The following is a 23,358-nucleotide window of genomic DNA, read 5'->3' on the forward strand; positions in this document are numbered from 1 at the left end:
TTTCTTCCCTTTCTGCAGCTGTCTGACTATCACTCTCCCCGTGTGATACTCTACTCACAGTCTACCGATAGACAATCTCTCCGCTGTTTCTTCCCTTTCTGCAGCTGTGTTACTATCACTCTCTCCGTGTGATACTCTAATCACAGTCTACCGATAGACAACCTCTCCGCTGTTCCTTCCCTTTCTGCAGCTGTGTTACTATCACTCTCTCCGTGTGATAATCTAATCACAGTCTCCCGATAGACCATCTCTCCGCTGTTTCTTCCCTTTCTGCAGCTGTGTTACTATCACTCTCTCCGTGTGATACTCTACTCACAGTCTACCGATAGACAACCTCTCCGCTGTTTCTTCCCTTTCTGCAGCTGTGTTACTATCACTCTCCCCGTGTGATACTCTACTCACAGTCTACCGATAGACAACCTCTCCGCTGTTTCGTCCCTTTCTGCAGCTGTTTTACTATCACTCTCTCCGTGTGATAATCTAATCACAGTCTCCCGATAGACAATCTCTCCGCTGTTTCTTCCCTTTCAGCAGCTGTGTTACTATCACACTCTCCGTGTGATACTCTAATCACAGTCTACCGATAGACAATCTCTCCGCTGTTTCTTCCCTTTCTGCAGCTGTTTTACTATCACTCTCTCCGTGTGTTTCAACGACACTCCCTTTACTCTCTTTTACCCGACTCTGTCAGTTTTGAAACATCTGGACCCGGGTAAGTACAGAAGCTATTCCCGCCCTTCTGTTTGTCAAGTCTCTGTGATAGTTTGGAGTGATTCACACAAAGTAACAATCACGCCAGTTTATTGAGCGTTTCCCGAATTTCCTACCTAAACTGTATAAAGTATGTTACCTTCCTTAATTTTGCAATTTCAGGGTTACCAGGCTGATAGTAGTCTGAATTCATGACCTACTCATTTTGTAAAACTGTTTGATTAGAAATTTCCGCTGAATTGCAATTGTAGCGGGCGTTATCTACATAGATGGTCATTTAATGTAAACACTTACTTCATTCCATTCTTCAGTTCCTTTCCGAATTTCCTCTGTGTCAGTGTGTAGATACTAGTATTGGTGCACATATTCAGAATTTGCAACATGAACCCAAGTTGTTGTAGTGTATATACCGGGGAATTCAAATATCTGTCCTGATACAAATAGTTTTCCGTTTGCTATTTCAAGGAATGACCTGCATAGGGTATCCAAAATAAAATGAATTTAGCTGATACAGCAAACAACAAAATCATCGATTTTCTGCGGTTTTCTCTCTCGGTATCCTGCTGATTTTCACTGCTGTTCCGAAGACCTCTGCGGACTCTATTTGCCACAATGATAGGTCTCACTGTTAACGCATTGAACACCAGAATTAAGCCGATAGGTAGCAACAGTGTTAAAATGCGGTCCAACACTTCGTATCCTCTCCACACGGGGGCGCACCGCCACGACGTGTTGTCAGTGATGACGTAAGGTTCAACAGCAAAGTTAAACGGGACACATCTCCCGCAGCTCACTATAACAACGGTCACCATGACGACTCTTGCTGTTCTCTCAGTGCAGTATCGTTCCCGAGGATTCCGGTTTATCGCGATGAAACGATCGAAAGTAAAACTGACTGTAAACCAAACAGAACAGTCCCCGGTGACAACGTGAAATACAAGAGCCAGAGGGCATACAGGAGTGAGGAGCAGGGATCTGGAATAAATGCAGATTTTGTTAGTCTGATCCACCAAAGCGAAACGGAGAACCACCATCAGATCCGCTGTCGCCATTCCAGCATGGTAACGGGTGATGCATTTGGAGAGTCCGCATTTTCCCCCGAGATAGGATCACGATCGCCGTTAAATTGACTGTAAGAAGTTTTCAGGGAAAAAAAAAGCATCAACACAGAATTATCTTCAATTGCAACTATCTGAATACCCACCATTCTTCCAACGCTATGCAGGGGTTGTGATGGAAAATAACTGGTTCTTTGAGTCTCAACAGTAGAGGCCTGGACACACACAGTTTTAATAATAAGGGATTTATTTACAAGGGGAAGTCGGGTCAAGACAAGCAACTACAATACACAGGAAGCGGTGTGGGGACAGGGTACGGTTACACAAAGAACAAGGGAAAAACACTACGATAGCTATCCCCCTTGACCTTGGATAGCCGCGGCTCCCTTACCAGGACAAACGATAGACCTTCCCAAACATAAATCAATGCTCTTACCTGCAATGAGGTGGTCTGTAAGAGAGAGCGAGCCAAGGACAAGTCTCACCTTGTATAGCATGGGGCTGGGCGAGATAATCCAATTAAGGTGAACAATAATTTAGGTGTGCATTGGTTAGTTGGGAGGGTCCAAATGTTCATGGGCATGTGCTGTGTCCTCCGACCAGCCAGCTGGCAGTGCACCAAATGTTGATTGGCATGTGGTGTGTCCTCCGAACAGCCAGGTGGCAGTGCAACAAATGTTGATTGGCATGTGGTGTGTCCTCAACAGCCAGGTGGCAGTGCAGCAAATGTTGATTGGCATGTGGTGTGTCCTCCGAACAGCCAGGTGGCAGTGCACCAAATGTTGATTGGCATGTGGTGTGTCCTCCGAACAGCCAGGTGGCAGTGCCCCAAATGTTGATTGGCATGTGGTGTGTCCTCCGAACAGCCAGGTGGCAGTGCACCAAATGTTGATTGGCATGTGGTGAGTCCTCCGACCCGCCAGGTGGCAGTGCACCAAATGTTGATGGGCATGTGGTGTGTCCTCCCACCCGCCAGGTGGCAGTGCACCAAATGGTGATTGGCATGTGGTGTGTCCTCCCACCCGCCAGGTGGCAGTGCACAAAATGGTGATTGGCATGTGGTGTGTCCTCCGAACAGCCAGGTGGCAGTGCACCAAATGGTGATTGGCATGTGGTGTGTCCTCCGACCCGCCAGGTGGCAGTGCACCAAATGTTGATTGGCATGTGATGTGTCCTCCGATCCGCCAGGTGGCAGTGCACCAAATGTTGATTGGCATGTGGTGTGTCCTCCGAACAGCCAGGTGGCAGTGCACCAAATGTTGATTGGCATGTGGTGTGTCCTCCGACCCGCCAGGTGGCAGAGCATCTGTCATGTGGCCGGTATCTCTCGATATAGCAGGGTGGAGTTTCATTTTGGAAATAAATAAAAACTGAAATCCATAATGTCCCGGCTTCATCGGTGCACCCCGGCTGGAGGGACAGCAACATACCGGAGTTGCCGACCTTCCGACAGTTTGGTGCGGGGCATCAGATCACCACGACGCACGTACCGCTGAACGGTAGATCGCTTCATAATTAACACCATTTCAATTATCAGAGATGAAACAGCGGAAGGGTTAAATTAAAGTGAAATTAATGAGGTCCAAAGCACACGTTACAATTTAGTGCTAATGCAAGAACTGACCTGCGTGTCGATTTTCGACTGGAAGGTCATTTGAAAAAAGCTGCCGATCTGGAAAAAGCGACCACTGTCGCTTCAGAAAGCCGAGCAAGATCAGTCTATGAAACTGTGGCCATATCGGCAACAACGTATTTGACAAAAGAGAAAAAAAATCACCGTATCGGAAAAATAAGGACACCGAAACTGAGGGTAGCATTCGTGCTGATAAAATTCCGAACAGCGCAGCGAAACAAAAAGCGGGACGAAGGCACCATATATTTAGTGACCAACTCCAGCATCGAACCAGGGACACCGATCGCTACAATTGCAGGATAGAAAATGCTCGGGTTGTAGTAAATCGCTGCCTATTCTATATTCCGTCACAAGCAGCGTTCAGTTGTCCGGAACGCTCCAACTGCTCATATTGACCGGTGATCGGTTTTACAGAGTTATAAGCAACAGAGAGCAATTCCACTGAGGCAATTATTCTGATTATGACGTCAGTCACATTCTGACCCCGGGAGTGTGTGAGGGGACGGTGTGGAGGGAGATTCCCCCTGTGTCTGACCCCGGGAGTGTGTGATGGGACGGTGCGGAGGGAGATCCACTCTGTGTCTGACCCCGGGAGTGTGTGATGGGACGTTGTGGAGGGAGATTCACTCTGTGTCTGACCCCGGGAGTGTGTGATGGGACGGTGGGGAGGGAGATCCACTCTGTGTCTGACCCCGGGAGTGTGTGATGGGACGTTGTGGAGGGAGATTCACTCTGTGTCTGACCCCGGGAGTGTGTGATGGGACGGTGTGGAGGGAGATTCACTCTGTGTCTGACCCCGGGAGTATGTGATGGGACGGTGCGGAGGGAGATCCACTCTGTGTCTGACCCCGGGAGTGTGTGATGGGACGTTGTGGAGGGAGATTCACTCTGTGTCTGAACCCGGGAGTGTGTGATGGGACGGTGCGGAGGGAGATCCACCCTGTGTCTAACCCCGGGAGTGTGTGATGGGACGGTGTGGAGGGAGATTCACTCTGTGCCTGACCCCGGGAGTGTGTGATGGGACGGTGTGGAGGGAGATTTACTCTGTGTCTGACCCCGGGAGTGTGTGATGGGACGGTGTGGAGGGAGATTCACTCTGTGTCGGACCCCGGGAGTGTGAGATGGGACGGTGTTGAGGGAGATTCACACTGTGTCTGACCCTGGGAGTGTGTGAGGGGACGGTGTGGAGGGAGAATCACTCTGTGTTTCACGCCGGTATTCCACCCTCCATCCGTCTGGTATTCGGGACCTCAGTGACTCACGTCTGATATTCTGGAGGATAATAACTGTCTGAGTGGTACAGGAGGGGTATAGTTAGCCATGAACGGGGTTAATTTTAGACGAGATCCTGGGCACCCAGACTCTGCCAGTCTGACCTCCCTCAGCCTGGAGCTGAGACACTACTGTGTCAGTGTGAGGAGCTCCGACCCACTGTTGCAGTGCACAGGGTGCGGGGGGCAGCAGAAACCTCAAACAAACTCAAGTCCGACACCAAGGCAGGAAGTTACAGCGGTTTATTGATTTCATCATGATAAATGCAAATTAAACAGTATGTGAGCTGCTGACTTGCGGGAGTAAATAAGCTGTTGTAGCGATGTACTACATACAGAGTTAGAGACAACGACTGGCAGTCGGTAAATCTGTTCCAGACTAGTTTATTCAAACTTCCTGGTGCTGGCATTTGATCCCTGGGTATTTGTGAGCCGGTGCGCCTGCGCAGAAAGTGGGTCGCCACACTGTTCCCGACTCACTCACAGTCACACAGAATTAACTGACCGGCGACAACCGGTGACCGGTAGATTAATCAGTCCCGTTCCTCCCCGTCACTCTGCATCCAATCACACTCCGGGGCCGTGTCCGGGATCGCTGCGGATCCAAGGTCATTGCCGAGGTATTTGTCAATTTAACACCATTATATTGGCCGGACAGCCGAATGCCCCGTCCTCAGCAGAGGGGGCAAAAGGATTCTCTCCCGGGACACCGGTGTCCCAGACTGAGCCCCGGCCCCCCGGGCTCCTCCCATCCGGGGAATTCCCCGGGGTGTCACGCGGGAGAGTCTCGGACCCGCACATCCGGCGGAAGTGGCGCCGCCGGACAGCGGGCGGAAATACGTCACGGCGGGAGCGCTTCCGAGATCACCGAGCTCGAGACCGGAGCCGGTTCCGTTAAAACCGTTGGGAATCAGACCCGGCGCGCGGCCATTAAAGGTAAGGGCGGGAGTTAAAGGGGAGGGGGAGTTAAAGGGGAGGGGGAGGGGTAGTTAAAGGAGAGGGGGAGAGGTAGTTAAAGGGGAGGGGGAGGGGTAGTTAAAGGGGAGGGGGAGGGGTGAGTTAAAGGGGAGGGGGAGGGGTAGTTAAAGGGGAGGGGGAGGGTAGTTAAAGGGGAGGGGGGGGAATCGGCTCCATTCCACGGGCGGGGATGTTCACACGATCACTTCCAGTCCGGGTCTGACTCCCTGCAGAGATCTCAGTTCCTTCATCCCGGTCTCACTGAACCGATTCCCCTCCAGCCTGAAACAGATGGGAGAATGAAGATGGAATAAACTGATCACACAACAGGGTCAGTAACAGGGGACCGGGGTTAATGTTTCAACAACACTCACAGACAAATATCACCAGAAAACCCGCGGATCCGCTGACATTTTATCACATTGAACATTAACACAAACACTCACCCGATCTGCTCCAGACTTGGGAGGGTCAGTATGAGGCGGCGGAGAGCGGGGACAGATCGGTCTGTCAGAGAGTTGTATCTCAGGTCCAGCCACGTCAGTGATGGTTTTGTACTGAGAGCGGAGACGAGATCCTCGGCCCCAGAATCTGTGAGACCGACATCCCTCAGCCTGGAGATGAGAGAGAGTGAGGGTGAAGGACACAGAGAGACAGGAGACGGTACCAATCCCCAGTGTCTATCAGTAACACAATTACTGATCACATTAATGTTCAGTGTCAGACACCGAGTGACTGTAAACACAATCTCCCACAGCCTGGAGATGAGAGAGAGTGAGGGTGAAGGACACAGAGAGACAGGAGACGGTACAAATCCCCAGTGTTTATCAGTAACACAATTACTGATCACATTAATGTTCAGTGTCAGACACCCAGTGACTGTAAACACAATCTCCCACAGTCTGGTACTTACCACAGTTTCTGTATTTTACACTCCGGGTTCCTCAGAGCCGCAGACACCAGTTTCACTCCTGAATCCCCCAGTTTATTACCACTCAGGTACAGCTCCGTCAGTGATGGTTTTGTACTGAGAGCAGAGACGAGATCCTCGGCCCCAGAATCTGTGAGACCGACATCCTCCAGCCTGGAGATGAGAGAGAGTGAGGGTGAAGGACACAGAGAGACAGGAGACGGTACAAATCCCCAGTGTCTATCAGTAACACAATTACTGATCACATTAATGTTCAGAGTCAGACACCCAGTGACTGTAAACACAATCTCCCACAGCCTGGAGATGAGAGAGAGTGAGGGTGAAGGACACAGAGAGACAGGAGACGGTACAAATCCCCAGTGTTTATCAGTAACACGATTACTGATCACATTAATGTTCAGTGTCAGACACCCAGTGACTGTAAACACAATCTCCCACAGTCTGGTACTTACAACAGTTTCTGTATTTTACACTCCGGGTTCCTCAGAGCCGCAGACACCAGTTTCACTCCTGAATCTCCCAGTTTATTACCACTCAGGTCCAGCTCCGTCAGTGATGGGTTTGTACTGAGAGCGGAGGCGAGATCCTCGGCCCCAGAATCTGTGAGACCGACTCTCTCCAGCCTGGAGATGAGAGAGAGTGAGGGTGAAGGACACAGAGAGACAGGAGACGGTACAGATCCCCAGTGTTTATCAGTAACACAATTACTGATCACATTAATGTTCAGTGTCAGACACCCAGTGACTGTAAACACAATCTCCCACAGTCTGGAGATGAGAGAGAGTGAGGGTGAAGGACACAGAGAGACAGGAGACGGTACAAATCCCCGGTGTTTATCAGTAACACAATTACTGATCACATTAATGTTCAGTGTCAGACACCCAGTGACTGTAAACACAATCTCCCACAGTCTGGTACTTACCACAGTTTCTGTATTTTACACTCCGGGTTCCTCAGAGCCGCAGACACCAGTTTCACTCCTGAATCTCCCAGGTCATTCTCCCCGAGACTAAACACAAACAGAGAAATTGGTGAACAAAGTGAATCAAACCGTGGGTCTGAGGGTAATTCTCTCACGCGGATACTTCAGGAAACATTAAACCCTTCCGTAAATCACTGATCGGAGTTCCCATCACTGTCAGTGTCCCTCACTGCCCAGTTCCACGGTATTCACCCAATGTCAGTCATTTAGTCTGTTGCTGTGACCCTGTGAACTCCACATATTCTGTCTCGTTCTCCGTTGGCTAGAGAAGGGTTACTGACCACAGAGTGTTAGAAGGGGCAGGGATGAAGGTGATATAGCCCCACAGTGAGGAAGCTTTGTAAATTGGGAAATGTCGATGGGAGGGAGGAAGAGACCCCAACTGAGGGAACGGATGGAAACACACAAGAGGAAAAGGATGGGGGAAGAGTTCCCACAGGAGAAAGTGGGATGGGAAAGAGAGATCCCAAAGGTGGAAGGGGGATGGGGAAGAGAGATCCAACAGGAGGAAGGGGGATGGGGAAGTGCGATCCCACAAGAGGAAGGGGGATTGGGAAGAGAGATCCCACAGGAGGAAGGGGGATTCGGAAGAGAAATCTCAGAGGAGGAAGGGGGATGGGGAAGAGAGTTCCCACAGGAGGAAGGAGGATGGGGAAGAGAGATCCCACAGGAGGAAGGGGATGGGGAAGAGAGATCCCACAGGAGCAAGGGGGCTGCGGAAGAGAGATCTCATTGGGGGATGGGGGAAGAGGGATCCCACAGGAGGAAGGGGAATTAGAAAGAGAGTTCCCATAGGAGAAAGGCGGATGGGGAAGAGAGATCACATATTAGGAAGGAGAATGGGGAAGAGAGATCCAACAGGAGGATGGGGATGTAGAAGAGAGATCCCTCAGGAGGAAGGGGGCTGGGGATGAGAGATCCCACAGGAAGAAGGGGGATGGGGAAGGGAGATCCCACAGGTGGAAGGGGGCTGGGGAAGAGAGATCCTACGGGAGGAAGGGGAATGAGAAAGAGAGTTCCCATAGGAGCAAGGCGGATGGAGAAGAGAGATCCCGCAGGAGGAAGAGAGATGGGGAGTAGAGATCCCACAGGAGGAAGAGAGATGGGGAAGAGCGATCCAACAGGACGGGGGATGGGGAAAAGAGATCCCACAGGAGAGAGGGGATGAGGAAATGAGATCCCACAGGAAGAAGTGGGATGGGGAAAAGAGATCCCATAGGAGAAAGGTGGATGGGAAGGGAGATCCCACAAGAGAAAGAAAATGGAGAAGAGAGTTCCCAAATGAGGAAAGGGGATTTGGAAGAGTGATCCCACAGGGTGAAAGAGATGGGGAAGAGAGATCCAACAGGAGGAAGGGGATGGGGAAGAGAGTTCCCACATGAGGAAGGGGGATTGGGAAGAGAAATCTCAGAGGAGGAAGGGGATGGGGAAGAGAGATCCCACAGGAGAAGGGGAAGGCGATGAGAGATACCCCAGGAGCAAGTTGGGAAGAGAGATCACATTGGATGAAGGGGGATGGGACAGAGAGTTACCACAGGAGGAAGAGGGAAGCGGCAGAGAGATCCCTCAGGAGAAAGGGGGATGGGGAAGAAATTTCCGGCAGGAGGAAGTGGATGGGGAAGAGATATCCCACAGTAGGAAGCAGAATCAGGAAGAGAGATCCAACAGGAGGAAGGGGGGTGGGGAAGAGAAATCCCACAAGAGGAAGGGGGATTGGGAAGAGAAATCTCAGAGGAGGAAGGGGATGGGGAAGAGAGATCCCACAGGAGGAAGGGGGCTGGGGAAAAGAGATCTCACTGGGGGATGGGGAAGAGGGATCCTATGGGAGGAAGGGAATGAGAAAGAGAGTTTCCATAGGAGAAAGGCGGATGGGGAAGAGAGATCCCGCAGGAGGAAGAGAGATGGGGAATAGAGATCCCACAGGAGGAAGGGGGATGGGGAAGAGATATCCCACAGGAGGGAGGCGGATGGGAAGGGAGATCCCACAAGAGAAAGGGAATGGAGAAGAGAGTTCCCAAATGAGGAAAGTGGATGTGGAAGAGTGATCCCACAGGGTGAAAGAGATGGGGAAGAGAGATCCCACAGGAGGAAGGGGGATGTGGAAGAGATATCCCAGTCGGAAGCGGAATCAGCAAGAGAGATCCCACAGGAGAAGGGAAAGGCGATGAGAGAACCCACAGGAGCAAGTTGGGAAGAGAGATCACATCGGAGGAAGGGGGATGGGACAGAGAGTTACCACAGGAGGAAGAGGGATGCGGCAGAGAGATCCCACAGGAGGAAGGGGATGGGGAAGAGAGATCCCACAGGAGCAAGGGGGCTGGGGAAGAGAGATCTCACTGGGGGATGCGGGAAGAGGGTTCCCACAGGAGGAAGGGGAATGAGAAAGAGAGTTCCCATAGGAGAAAGGCGGATGGGGAAGAGAGATCCCGCAGGAGGAAGAGAGATGGGGAAGAGAGATCCCGCAGGAGGAAGAGAGATGGGGAAAATAGATCCCACAGGAGGAAGGGGGATGGGGAAGAGATATCCCACAGGAGGGAGGGGATGAGGAAATGAGATCCCGCAGGAAGATGTGGGATGGGGAAAAGGGATCCCACAGGAAGAAGGCGGATGGGAAGGGAGATCCCACAAGAGAAAGGGAATGGAGAAGAGAGTTCCCAAATGAGGATAGGGGATGTGGAAGAGTGATCCCACAGGGTGAAAGAGATGGGGAAGAGAGATCCCACAGGTGGAAGGGGGATGGGGAAGAGATATCCCACGGGAGGAACGGGGATGGGGAAGTGAGATCCAACAGAAAGAAGGAGAGTTGGGAACAGAGATCCGACTTGTGGATGTGGGATGCGGAAAAGAGATCCCAGAGGAGGAAGGGGTACTGGGAAGACAAATCCCACAGGAGGGAGGGGGACAGGACAGAGAGATCCTGTGGGTGGAATGGGAATGGGAAGGAGAGATCCCACAGGAGGAAGGCGGATGGGGAAGGGAGATCTCACAGGAGGAAAGGGGATGGGGAAGAGGTCCCATAGGAGGAAGGCAATGGGGAAGAGAGATCACATATTAGGAAGGAGAATGGGGAAGAGAGATCCAACAGGAGGACAGGGATGTAGAAGAGAGATCCCTCAGGAGGAAGCGGGCTGGGGAAGAGAGATCTCACTGCGGGATGGGGGATGGGGAAGAGAGATCCTACGGGAGGAAGGGGAATGAGAAAGAGAGTTCCCATAGGAGCAAGGCGGATGGAGAAAAGAGATCCCGCAGGAGGAAGAGAGATGGGGAGTAGAGATCCCACAGGAGGATGGGGGATGGGGAAAAGAGATCCCACAGGAGGAAGGGGGATGGGGAAGAGAGATCCCACAGGAGGAAGGGGGATGGGGAAGAGAGATCCCACAGGAGGATGGGGGATGGGGAAAAGAGATCCCACAGGAGGATGGGGGGTGGGGAAAAGAGATCCCACAGGAGGAAGGCGGATGGGAAGGGAGATCACACAGGAGGATGGGGGCTGGGGAAGAGAGATCCAGCAGGAGGAAGGGGGATGGGAAAGAGAGATACCACAGGAGGAAGAGGGATGGGGAAGAGAGGTACCAGAGCAGGAAGCGCATATAGAAAGGAGGTCCCATAGGATGAAGGCGTTGGGGAAGAGAGATCCCACAGGAGGAAGGAGAATGGGGAAGAGAGGTCCCACAGGAGGAATGGGGATGGGGAAGAGAGATCCGATAGAAAGAGGAAGAATTGGGAACAGAGATCCGAATGTGGATGGGGGATGCGGAAAAGAGATCCCAGAGCAGGAAGGGGAAGACAGATCCCACAGTTGGAAGGTGGATGCGGAAGAAACATCCCACAGGAGGGGGGGGGGGCAGGAAAGAGAGATCCTGCGGGAGCAATGGGAATGGGAATGAGAGATCCCACAGGCGGAAGGCGGATGGGGAAGGGAGATCTCACAGGAGGAAGGGGATGAAGAAGAGAGATCCCTTAGGAGGAAGGGGGCTGGGGATGAGAGATCCCACAGGAAGAAGGGGGATGTAGAATTTCAACTTGAGGGTGAATTGGGAGAAACAGTTTGGTGCTGGACCCCAGGATAGGGAGTTTGTAGAGTGCCTACGGGATGCATTCTTGGAACAGCTTGTACGAGTGCCGACCAGGGACAAGGCTATTCTGGATTTAGGCTTGTGTAATGAACAGGATTTGATAAGCGATGTTGAAGTTAGGGAGCCATTATGAGGTAGTGACCATATTATTATGGGGAAGAGAGAAATTGCAGAAGAATTTAATGAGTACTTTAGATCTGTTTTCACTAAGGAAGACACAAGCAATCTCCCAGATGTATGGATGGGCCAAGGACGTAGGGTAACAGAGGAAATGAAACAGACTGACATTAGGATGGAAGCGGTGATGAGAAGACTGATGGGACTGAAGGCTGACAAATCCCCAGGTCCAGATTGTCTGCATCCTAGGGTACTAAAGGAGGTGGCCCTGGAAATTGCGGATGCTTTGTAATCATTTTCCAATGTTCCTTAGATTCAGGATCAGTTCCTGAGGATTGGAGTATGGCTAATGTTATCCCGCATTTTAAGAAAGGAGGGAGGGAGAAAACAGAGATCTATCGACCAGTCAGCTTGATATCGGTGGTGGGGAAGATGCTAGAGTCCATTAGTAAGGATGAAATAGTGGCATATCTAGATAGCAGTGATAGGATTGGGCCGAGCCAGCATGGATTTACCAAGGGTAAATCATGCTTGACTAATCTGTTGGAGTTTTTCGAGGATGTAACCAGGAAGTTAGACGGATGAGATCCAGTGGATGTAGTGTACCTCGATTTTCAGAAGGCATTTGATAAGGTCCCACATAGGTGATTGGTGGGTAAAATCAAAGCTCAGGGCATCGGGGGGAAGACATTGACATGGATAGAAAACTGGTTGGCAGATAGAAAGCAAAGGGTAACAGTGAATGGGTGTTTCTCAGAATGGCAGGTGGTGACTAGTGGGGTGCCACAGGGCTCGGTATTGGGACCACAGCTGTTTACAATTTACATCAACTATTTAGATGAAGGCATTGAGAATAACATCAGCAAATTTGCTGATGATAGTAAGCTGGATGGCAGTGTGACATGTGATGAGGATGTTAGGAGAATTCAGGGTGACTTGGATAGGCTGGGTGAGTGGGCAGATACTTGGCAGATGGCGTTTAATGTGAATAAGTGTGAGGTTATCCACTTTGGGAGTAAGAACAGGAAGGCAGATTATTATCTGAACGGTGTAGAGTTAGGTAAGGGAGAAATACTAAATCTAGGAGTCCATGTTCATCAATCACTGAAGGTGAATGAACAAGTACAGCAGGCAGTGAAGAAGGCTAATGGAATGTTGGCCTTTATTACAAAGGGAATTGAGTACAAGAGCAAGGAAATCCTTTTGCATTTGTACAGAGCCCTGATGAGGCCACATCTGGAGTATTGTGTACAGTTTTGGTCTCCAGGGTTAAGGAAGGACATCCTGGCTGTAGAGGAAGTGCAGCGTAGATTCATGAGGTTAATTCCTGGGATGTCCGGACTGTCTTACGCAGAGAGATTAGAGAGACTGGGCTTGTACACACTGGAATTAAGGAGATTGAGAGGGGATCTGATTGAAACATATAAGATTATGATGGGATTGGACAAGAGAGAGGCAGGAAATATGTTCCAGGTGCTGGGAGAGTCCAGTATCGGAGGGCATGGTTTGAGAATAAGGGGTAGGTCATTTAGGACAGAGATAAGGAAAGATTTCTCCCAGAGAGTTATGAGGGTCTGGAATGCACTGCCTCGGAAGGTAGTGGAGGCCAATTCTCTGGATGCTTTCAAGAAGGAGCTAGATAGGTAACTTATGGATAGGTGAATCAAGTGATATCGGGACAAGGCAGGAACCGGCTATTGATAGTAGATGATCTGCCATGATCTCAAAATGGCAGTGCAGGCTCGAAGGGCCGAATGGTCTACTTCTGCACCTATTGTCTGTTGTCCTACAGGTGGAAAGGGGATGGGGAAGAGAGATCCCACAGGAGGATGGGGGATGGGTAAAAGAGATCCCACAGGAGGATGGGGGGTGGGGAAAAGAGATCCCACAGGAGGATGGGGGATGGGGAAAAGAGATCCCACAGGAGGAAGGTGGATGGGGAAGAGAGATCCCACAGGAGGATGGGGGATGGGGAAAAGAGATCCCACAGGAGGTTGGGGTTGGGGAAAAGAGATCCCACAGGAGGAAGGCGGATGGGAAAGAGAGATACCACAGGAGGAAGAGGGATGGGGAAGAGAGGTCCCAGAGCAGGAAGCGCATATAGAAAAGAGGTCCCATAGGATGAAGGCGTTGGGGAAGAGAGATCCCACAGGAGGAAGGAGAATGGGGAAGAGAGGTCCCACAGGAGGAACGGGGATGGGGAAGAGAGATCCGACAGAAAAAGGAAGAATTGGGAACAGAGATCCGACATGTGGATGGGGGATGCGGAAAAGAGATCCCAGAGGAGGAAGGGGAAGACAGATCCCACAGTTGGAAGGTGATGCGGAAGAAACATTCCACAGGATGGGGGGGATAGGAAAGAGAGATCCTGCGGGAGCAATGGGAATGGGAATGAGAGATCCCACAGGCGGATGGGGAAGGGAGATCTCACAGGAGGAAGGGGGATGGGGAAGAGGTCCCATAGGAGGAAGGCAATGGGGAAGAGATATCACATATTAGGAACGAGTATGGGGAAGAGAGATCCAACAGGAGGAAGGGGATGAAGAAGAGAGATCCCTTAGGAGGAAGGGGGCTGGGGATGAGAGATCCCACAGGAAGAAGGGGGATGTAGAATTTCAACTTGAGGGTGAATTGGGAGAAACAGTTTGGTGCTGGACCCCAGGATAGGGTGTTTGCAGAGTGCCTACGGGATGCATTCTTGGAACAGCTTGTACGAGAGCCGACCAGGGACAAGGCTATTCTGGATTTAGGCTTGTGTAATGAACAGGATTTGATAAGCGATGTTGAAGTTAGGGAGCCATTATGAAGTAGTGACCATATTATTATGGGGAAGAGAGAAATTGCAGAAGAATTTAATGAGTACTTTAGATCTGTTTTCACTAAGGAAGACACAAGCAATCTCCCAGATGTATGGATGGGCCAAGGACATAGGGTAACAGAGGAAATGAAACAGATTGACATTCGGAAGGAAACAGTGATGAGAAGACTGATGGGACCGAAGGCTGACAAATCCCCAGGTCCAGATAGTCTGCATCCTAGGGTACTAAAGGAGGTGGCCCTGGAAATTGCAGATGCATTGGTAATCATTTTCCAAAGTTCCTTAGATTCAGGATCCGTTGCTGAGGATTGGAGAATGGCTAATGTTATCCCGCATTTTAAGAAAGGAGGGAGGGAGAAAACAGAGATCTATCGACCAGTCAGCTTGATATCGGTGGTGGGGAAGATGCTAGAGTCCATTATTAAGGATGAAATAGTGGCATATCTAGATAGCAGTGATAGGATTGGGCCGAGCCAGCATGGATTTACCAAGGGTAAATCATGCTTGACTAATCTGTTTGAGTTTTTCGAGGATGTAACCAGGAAGTTAGATGGGTGAGATCCAGTGGATGCAGTGTACCTCGATTTTCAGAAGGCATTTGATAAGGTCCCACATAGGTAATTGGTGGGTAAAATCAAAGCTCAGGGCATTAGGGGGAAGACATTGACATGGATAGAAAACTAGTTGGCAGATAGAAAGCAATGGGGAGCGGTGAATGGGTGTTTCTCGGAATGGCAGGTGGTGACTAGTGGGGTGCCACAGGGCTCGGTATTGGGACCACAGCTGTTTACAATTTACATCAACGATTTGGATGAAGGCATTGAGAATAACTTCAGCAACTTTGCTGATGATACTAAGCTGGGTGGCAGTGTGACATGTGATGAGGATGTTAGGAGAATTCAGGGTGACTTGGATAGGCTGGGTGAGTGGGCAGATACTTGGCAGATGGCGTTTAATGTGAATAAGTGTGAGGTTATCCACTTTGGGAGAAAGAACAGGAAGGCAGATTATTATCTGAACGGCGTAGAGTTAGGTAAGGGAGAAATACTAAATCTAGGAGTCCATGTTCATCAGTCACTGAAGGTGAATGAGCAAGTACAGCAGGCAGTGAAGAAGGCTAATGGAATGTTGGCCTTTATTACAAAGGGAATTGAGTACAAGAGCAAGGAAATCCTTTTGCATTTGTACAGAGCCTTGATGAGGCCACACCTGGAGTATTGTGGACAGTTTTGGTCTCCAGGATTAAGGAAGGACATCCTGGCTGTAGAGGAAGTGCAGCGTAGATTCACGAGGTTAATTCCTGGGATGTCCGGACTGTCTTACGCAGAGAGATTAGAGAGACTGGGCTTGTACACACTGGAATTAAGGAGATTGAGAGGGGATCTGATTGAAACATATAAGATTATGATGGGATTGGACAAGATAAAGGCAGGAAATATGTTCCAGGTGCTGGGAGAGTCCAGTATCAGAGGGCATGGTTTGAGAATAAGAGGTAGGTCATTTCGGACAGAGATAAGGAAAGGTTTCTCCCAGAGAGTTGTGGGGGTCTGGAATGCACTGCCTCGGAAGGTAGTGGAGGCCAATTCTCTGGATGCTTTCAAGAAGGAGCTAGATAGGTAACTTATGGATAGGTGAATCAAGTGATATCGGGACAAGGCAGGAACCGGCTATTGATAGTAGATGATCTGCCATGATCTCAAAATGGCAGTGCAGGCTCGAAGAGCCGAATGATCTACTTCTGCACCTATTGTCTATTGTCCCACAGGAGGGAGGGGGATGGGGAACAGAGATCCCACAGGAGGATGGGGGATGTTGGAAGAGAGATCCCAGAGGAGGAAGGGGGATGGGGAAGAAATTTCTGGCTGGAGGAAGGGGATGGGGAAGAGTGATCCCACTGTAGGAAGCAGAACCAGGAAGAGAGATCGAACAGGAGGTAGGGAGATGGGAAAGAGAGATACCACAGGAGGAAGGGGATCCGGAAGAGAATTCCCACAGAAGGAAGGGAGATGGGGAAGAGAGATCCCAAAAGAGGAAGGAGAATGAGAAAGAGAGATCCCACTAGAGGTAGGGGGATGGGAAAGGGATGATCCTACAGGAGGAAAGAGAATGGGAAAATGAGATCCCACAGGAGGAAGGGGGCTGGGGAAGAGAGATCCCACAGAGGAAGGGGGATGGGGAAAATAGATCCTACAGGAGGGAGGGGGATGGGGAAAGAGATCCCACAGGAGGATGGGGGATGGGGAAGAGAGATCCCTCAGGAGGAAGGGGGCTGGGGAAGAGAGATCCCACAGGAGGAAGGGGGACGGGGAATTTCAACATGCAGTTGAACTGGGAGAAACAGTTTGGTGCTGGACCCCAGGATAGGGAGTTTGTAGTGTACGTACGGGTTGCATTCTTGGAACAGCTTGTACGAGAGCCGACCAGGGACAAGGCTACTCTGGATTTAGTCTTGTGTAATAAACAGGATTTGATCAGCGATCTTGAAGTAAAGGAGCCATTAGGAGGTAGTGACCATAACATGATCTGTTTTTATCTGCAGTTTGAGAAGGATAAGGGCAGCTCGGAGGTGTCAGTGTTGCAGTTGAACAGGGGAAACTATGGAGCCATGAGGGAGGAGCTGGCCAAAGTTCACAGGACGGATATCCCAGCAGAAAAGACAGTGGAACAGCAATGGCAGGTATTCTTGGGAATAATGCACAAGGTGCAAAATCAGTTCATCCCCCGGAGAAGGAAGGATTCAAAGGGGGGAAAGGGGCCACAGTGGTTGACAAAGGAAGTCTGAGACTGCATAGCATTAAAAAAAAAGGAAGTATGACAGAGCTAAGGTGAGTGGGAGGACAGATGATTGGGAAGTTTTTAAGGAACAACAGAACTTAACTAAAAAGGCAATACGGGGAGAAAAAATGAGGTACGAATGCAAGCTAACCAGGAATATAAAGGAAGAAAGCAAAAGCTTTTTTACCTATGTGAAGAGAAAGAAGACAGTTAAGAACAATGTTGGGCCCTTGAAGAATGAATTGGGTGAAATTGTTATGGGAAACAGAGAAATGGCAGAAGAATTTAATGAGTACTTTAGATCTGTTTTCACTAAGGAAGACACAAGCAATCTCCCAGATGTATGGATGGGCCAAGGACATAGGGTAATAGAGGAAATGAAACAGATTGACATTAGGATGGAAACGGTGATGAGTAGACTGATGGGACTGAAGGTTGACAAATCCCCAGGTCCAGATGGTCTGCATCCTAGGGTACTAAAGGAGGTGGCTCTGGAAACTGCAGATGCATTGGTAATCATTTTCCAAAGTTCCTTAGATTCAGGATCCGTTGCTGAGGATTGGAGAATGGCTAATGTTATCCCACTTTTTAAGAAAAGAGCGAGGGAGTAAACAGAGAACTATCGACCTTTCAGCCTGACATCGGTGGTGGGGAAGATGCTAGAGTCCATTAGTAAGGATGAAATAGTGGCATATCCAGATAGCAGTGATAGGATTGGGCCGAGCCAGCATGGATTCACCAAGGGTAAATCATGCTTGACTAATCTGTTGGAGTTTTTCGAGGATGTAACCAGGAAGTTAGACGGATGAGATCCAGTGGATGTAGTGTACCTCGATTTTCAGAAGGCATTTGATAAGGTCCCACATAGGAGATTGGTGGGTAAAATCAAAGCTCAGGGCATCGGGGGGAAGATATTGACATGGATAGAAAACTAGTTGGCATATAGAAAGCAAAGGGGAGCGGTGAATGGGTGTTTCTCAGAATGGCAGGTGGTGACTAGTGGGGTGCCACAGGGCTCGGTATTGGGACCACAGCTGTTTACAATTTACATCAACGATTTGGATGAAGGCATTGAGAATAACTTCAGCAAATTTGCTTATGATACTAAGCTGGGTGGCAGTGTGACATGTGATGAGGATGTTAGGAGAATTCAGGGTGACTTGGATAGGCTGGGTGAGTGGGCAGATACTTGGCAGATGACGTTTAATGTGAATACGTGTGAGGTTATCCACTTTGGGAGTAAGAACAGGAAGGCAGATTATTATCTGAACGGTGTAGAGTTAGGTTAGGGAGAAATACAAAGAGATCTATGAGTCCATGTTCATCAGTCACTGAAGGTGAATGAACAAGTGCAACAGGCAGTGAAGAAGGCTAATGGAATGTTGGCCTTTATTACAAAGGGAATTGAGTACAAGAGCAAGGAAATCCTCTTGCATTTGTACAGAGCCCTGATGAGGCCACATCTGGAGTATTGTGTACAGTTTTGGTCTCCAGGATTAAGGAAGGACATCCTGGCTGCAGAGGAAGTGCAGCGTAGATTCACAAGGTTAATTTCTGGGATGTCTGGACTGTCTTACGCAGAGAGATTAGAGAGACTGGGCTTGTACACACTGGAATTAAGGAGATTGAGAGGGGATCTCATTGAAACATATAAGATTATTAAGGGATTGGACAAGAGAGAGGGAGGAAATATGCTCCTGATGTTGGGAGAGTCCAGTATCGGAGGGCATTGTTTGAGAATAAGGGGTTGGTCATTTAGGACAGAGTTAAGGAAAAACTCCTCCCAGAGAGTTGTGGGGGTCTGGAATGCACTGCCTCGGATGGTAGTGGAGGCCAATTCTCTGGATGCTTTCAAGAAGGAGCTAGATAAGTATCTTATGGGTAGGGGAATCAAGAAATATGAGGACAAGGCAGGAACCGGGTATTGACAGTAGATGCTCAGCCATGATCTCAAAATGGCGGTGCAGGTTCGCAGGGCCGAATGGTCTACTTCAGCATCTATTGTCCCACAGGATGAAGGGTGCTGGAACAGAGAAATCCCACATGAGGATGATGGATGGGGAAGAGAGATCCCTCAGGAGTAAGTGGGATGGGGAAGAAATTTCTGGCTGGAGGAAATGGATGAGGAAGAGTGATCCCACAGTAGGAAGCAGAATCAGGAAGAGAGATCCAACAGGAGGTAGGGAGATGGGAAAGAGAGAAACCACAGGAGGAAGGGGATCCGGAAGAGAATTCCCACAGAAGGAAGGGAGATGGGGAAGAGAGATCCCACAGGGGGTAGGGGGTTGGGAAAGAGAGATCCTACAGAAGGAGAATGGGTAAGAGAGATCCCACAGGAGGAAGTGGGCGGGGGAAGAGAGATCCCACAGGGGAATGGGGAAGAGATATCCCACGGGAGGAACGGGGATGGGGAAGTGAGATCCGACAGAAAGAAGGAGAATTGGGAACAGAGATCCGACATGTGGATGTGGGATGCGGAAAAGAGATCCCAGAGGAGGAAGGGGTACTGGGAAGACAGATCCCACAGGAGGGAGGGGGACAGGACAGAGAGATCCTGCGGGAGGAATGGGAATGGGAAGGAGAGATCCCACAGGAGGAAGGCGGATGGGGAAGGGAGATCTCACAGGAGGAAGGGGGATGGGGAAGAGGTCCCATAGGAGGAAGGCAATGGGGAAGAGAGATCACATATTAGGAAGGAGAATGGGGAAGAGAGATCCAACAGAAGGACGGGGATGTAGAAGAGAGATCCCTCAGGAGGAAGCGGGCTGGGGAAAGATCTCACTGCGGGATGGGGGATGGGGAAGAGAGATCCTACGGGAGGAAGGGGAATGAGAAAGAGAGTTCCCATAGGAGCAAGGCGGATTGAGAAGAGAGATCCCGCAGGAGGAAGAGAGATGGGGAGTAGAGATCCCACAGGAGGATGGGGGATGGGGAACAGAAATCCAACAGGACGGGGGATTGGGGAAGAGAGATCCCACAGGAGGATGGGGGATGGGTAAAAGAGATCCCACAGGAGGATGGGGGGTGGGGAAAAGAGATCCCACAGGAGGATGGGGGATGGGGAAAAGAGATCCCACAGGAGGAAGGTGGATGGGGAAGAGAGATCCCACAGGAGGATGGGGGATGGGGAAAAGAGATCCCACAGGAGGTTGGGGTTGGGGAAAAGAGATCCCACAGGAGGAAGGCGGATGGGAAAGAGAGATACCACAGGAGGAAGAGGGATGGGGAAGAGAGGTCCCAGAGCAGGAAGCGCATATAGAAAAGAGGTCCCATAGGATGAAGGCGTTGGGGAAGAGAGATCCCACAGGAGGAAGGAGAATGGGGAAGAGAGGTCCCACAGGAGGAACGGGGATGGGGAAGAGAGATCCGACAGAAAAAGGAAGAATTGGGAACAGAGATCCGACATGTGGATGGGGGATGCGGAAAAGAGATCCCAGAGGAGGAAGGGGAAGACAGATCCCACAGTTGGAAGGTGATGCGGAAGAAACATTCCACAGGAGGGGGGGGATAGGAAAGAGAGATCCTGCGGGAGCAATGGGAATGGGAATGAGAGATCCCACAGGCGGATGGGGAAGGGAGATCTCACAGGAGGAAGGGGGATGGGGAAGAGGTCCCATAGGAGGAAGGCAATGGGGAAGAGATATCACATATTAGGAACGAGTATGGGGAAGAGAGATCCAACAGGAGGAAGGGGATGAAGAAGAGAGATCCCTTAGGAGGAAGGGGGCTGGGGATGAGAGATCCCACAGGAAGAAGGGGGATGTAGAATTTCAACTTGAGGGTGAATTGGGAGAAACAGTTTGGTGCTGGACCCCAGGATAGGGTGTTTGCAGAGTGCCTACGGGATGCATTCTTGGAACAGCTTGTACGAGAGCCGACCAGGGACAAGGCTATTCTGGATTTAGGCTTGTGTAATGAACAGGATTTGATAAGCGATGTTGAAGTTAGGGAGCCATTATGAAGTAGTGACCATATTATTATGGGGAAGAGAGAAATTGCAGAAGAATTTAATGAGTACTTTAGATCTGTTTTCACTAAGGAAGACACAAGCAATCTCCCAGATGTATGGATGGGCCAAGGACATAGGGTAACAGAGGAAATGAAACAGATTGACATTCGGAAGGAAACAGTGATGAGAAGACTGATGGGACCGAAGGCTGACAAATCCCCAGGTCCAGATAGTCTGCATCCTAGGGTACTAAAGGAGGTGGCCCTGGAAATTGCAGATGCATTGGTAATCATTTTCCAAAGTTCCTTAGATTCAGGATCCGTTGCTGAGAATTGGAGAATGGCTAATGTTATCCCGCATTTTAAGAAAGGAGGGAGGGAGAAAACAGAGATCTATCGACCAGTCAGCTTGATATCGGTGGTGGGGAAGATGCTAGAGTCCATTATTAAGGATGAAATAGTGGCATATCTAGATAGCAGTGATAGGATTGGGCCGAGCCAGCATGGATTTACCAAGGGTAAATCATGCTTGACTAATCTGTTTGAGTTTTTCGAGGATGTAACCAGGAAGTTAGATGGGTGAGATCCAGTGGATGCAGTGTACCTCGATTTTCAGAAGGCATTTGATAAGGTCCCACATAGGTAATTGGTGGGTAAAATCAAAGCTCAGGGCATTAGGGGGAAGACATTGACATGGATAGAAAACTAGTTGGCAGATAGAAAGCAATGGGGAGCAGTGAATGGGTGTTTCTCGGAATGGCAGGTGGTGACTAGTGGGGTGCCACAGGGCTCGGTATTGGGACCACAGCTGTTTACAATTTACATCAACGATTTGGATGAAGGCATTGAGAATAACAGCAAATTTGCTGATGATACTAAGCTGGGTGGCAGTGTGACATGTGATGAGGATGTTAGGAGAATTCAGGGTGACTTGGATAGGCTGGGTGAGTGGGCAGATACTTGGCAGATGGCGTTTAATGTGAATAAGTGTGAGGTTATCCACTTTGGGAGAAAGAACAGGAAGGCAGATTATTATCTGAACGGCGTAGAGTTAGGTAAGGGAGAAATACTAAATCTAGGAGTCCATGTTCATCAGTCACTGAAGGTGAATGAGCAAGTACAGCAGGCAGTGAAGAAGGCTAATGGAATGTTGGCCTTTATTACAAAGGGAATTGAGTACAAGAGCAAGGAAATCCTTTTGCATTTGTACAGAGCCTTGATGAGGCCACACCTGGAGTATTGTGGACAGTTTTGGTCTCCAGGATTAAGGAAGGACATCCTGGCTGTAGAGGAAGTGCAGCGTAGATTCACGAGGTTAATTCCTGGGATGTCCGGACTGTCTTACGCAGAGAGATTAGAGAGACTGGGCTTGTACACACTGGAATTAAGGAGCTTGAGAGGGGATCTGATTGAAACATATAAGATTATGATGGGATTGGACAAGATAAAGGCAGGAAATATGTTCCAGGTGCTGGGAGAGTCCAGTACCAGAGGGCATGGTTTGAGAATAAGAGGTAGGTCATTTCGGACAGAGATAAGGAAAGGTTTCTCCCAGAGAGTTGTGGGGGTCTGGAATGCACTGCCTCGGAAGGTAGTGGAGGCCAATTTATGGATGCTTTCAAGAAGGAGCTAGATAGGTAACTTATGGATAGGTGAATCAAGTGATATCGGGACAAGGCAGGAACCGGGTATTGATAGTAGATGATCTGCCACGATCTCAAAATGGCAGTGCAGGCTCGAAGAGCCGAATGATCTACTTCTGCACCTATTGTCTATTGTCCCACAGGAGGAAGGGGGTTGGGGAACAGAGGTCCCACAGGAGGATGGGGGATGTTGGAAGAGAGATCCCAGAGGAGGAAGGGGGATGGGGAAGAAATTTCTGGCTGGAGGAAGTGGATGGGGAAGAGTGATCCCACTGTAGGAAGCAGAACCAGGAAGAGAGATCGAACAGGAGGTAGGGAGATGGGAAAGAGAGATACCACAGGAGGAAAGAGAATGGGAAAATGAGATCCCTCAGGAGGAAGCGGGCTGGGGAAGAGAGATCTCACTGCAGGATGGGGGATGGGGAAGAGAGATCCTAC

The 23,358-nt window shown here is 49.8% G+C and overlaps 2 protein-coding genes and 1 long non-coding RNA gene across 7 annotated transcripts in view; 1 reads left to right on the plus strand and 2 right to left on the minus strand.

Annotated features, from left to right (window-relative positions):
• LOC132387715 (uncharacterized) overlaps positions 1-2,416 on the minus strand; it is a 14,611-nt gene extending 12,195 nt beyond the window's left edge. Inside the window, exon 1 of the long non-coding RNA XR_009509999.1 lies at positions 1,006-2,416. This is a non-coding gene — a long non-coding RNA (uncharacterized LOC132387715). The remainder of the gene's footprint in view (positions 1-1,005) is intronic.
• A 2,485-nt stretch (positions 2,417-4,901) lies between these two features.
• LOC132387716 (NACHT, LRR and PYD domains-containing protein 3-like) overlaps positions 4,902-23,358 on the minus strand; it is a 97,840-nt gene continuing 79,383 nt past the window's right edge. For 3 of the 4 annotated variants that reach the window (XM_059960071.1, XM_059960073.1, XM_059960070.1), the window contains 4 exons: positions 7,484-7,570; positions 7,014-7,184; positions 6,544-6,714; positions 4,902-6,244 (listed from right to left, as the gene is read on the minus strand). In XM_059960071.1, coding sequence (XP_059816054.1) covers positions 6,073-6,244; positions 6,544-6,714; positions 7,014-7,184; positions 7,484-7,570 — 601 coding nt within the window. In that variant the 3' untranslated portion in view covers positions 4,902-6,072. The remainder of the gene's footprint in view (positions 6,245-6,543; positions 6,715-7,013; positions 7,185-7,483; positions 7,571-23,358) is intronic. The other variant, XM_059960072.1, reaches the window with a different exon arrangement.
• The window catches only part of LOC132387717 (uncharacterized), a 74,809-nt gene continuing 56,970 nt past the window's right edge, over positions 5,520-23,358 (plus strand). The window contains exons 1-2 of one of the 2 annotated variants that reach the window (XM_059960078.1): positions 5,520-5,609; positions 17,094-17,231. In XM_059960078.1, the coding sequence (XP_059816061.1) occupies positions 17,160-17,231 (72 nt within the window). In that variant the 5' untranslated portion in view covers positions 5,520-5,609; positions 17,094-17,159. Of the gene's footprint in view, positions 5,610-16,891; positions 17,232-23,358 lie in introns of those variants that run through there. The other variant, XM_059960076.1, reaches the window with a different exon arrangement.

Source organism: Hypanus sabinus, unplaced genomic scaffold (genome assembly GCF_030144855.1).
Source record: "Hypanus sabinus isolate sHypSab1 unplaced genomic scaffold, sHypSab1.hap1 scaffold_213, whole genome shotgun sequence".
In the NCBI taxonomy this organism is placed as follows: Eukaryota; Metazoa; Chordata; class Chondrichthyes; order Myliobatiformes; family Dasyatidae; genus Hypanus; species Hypanus sabinus.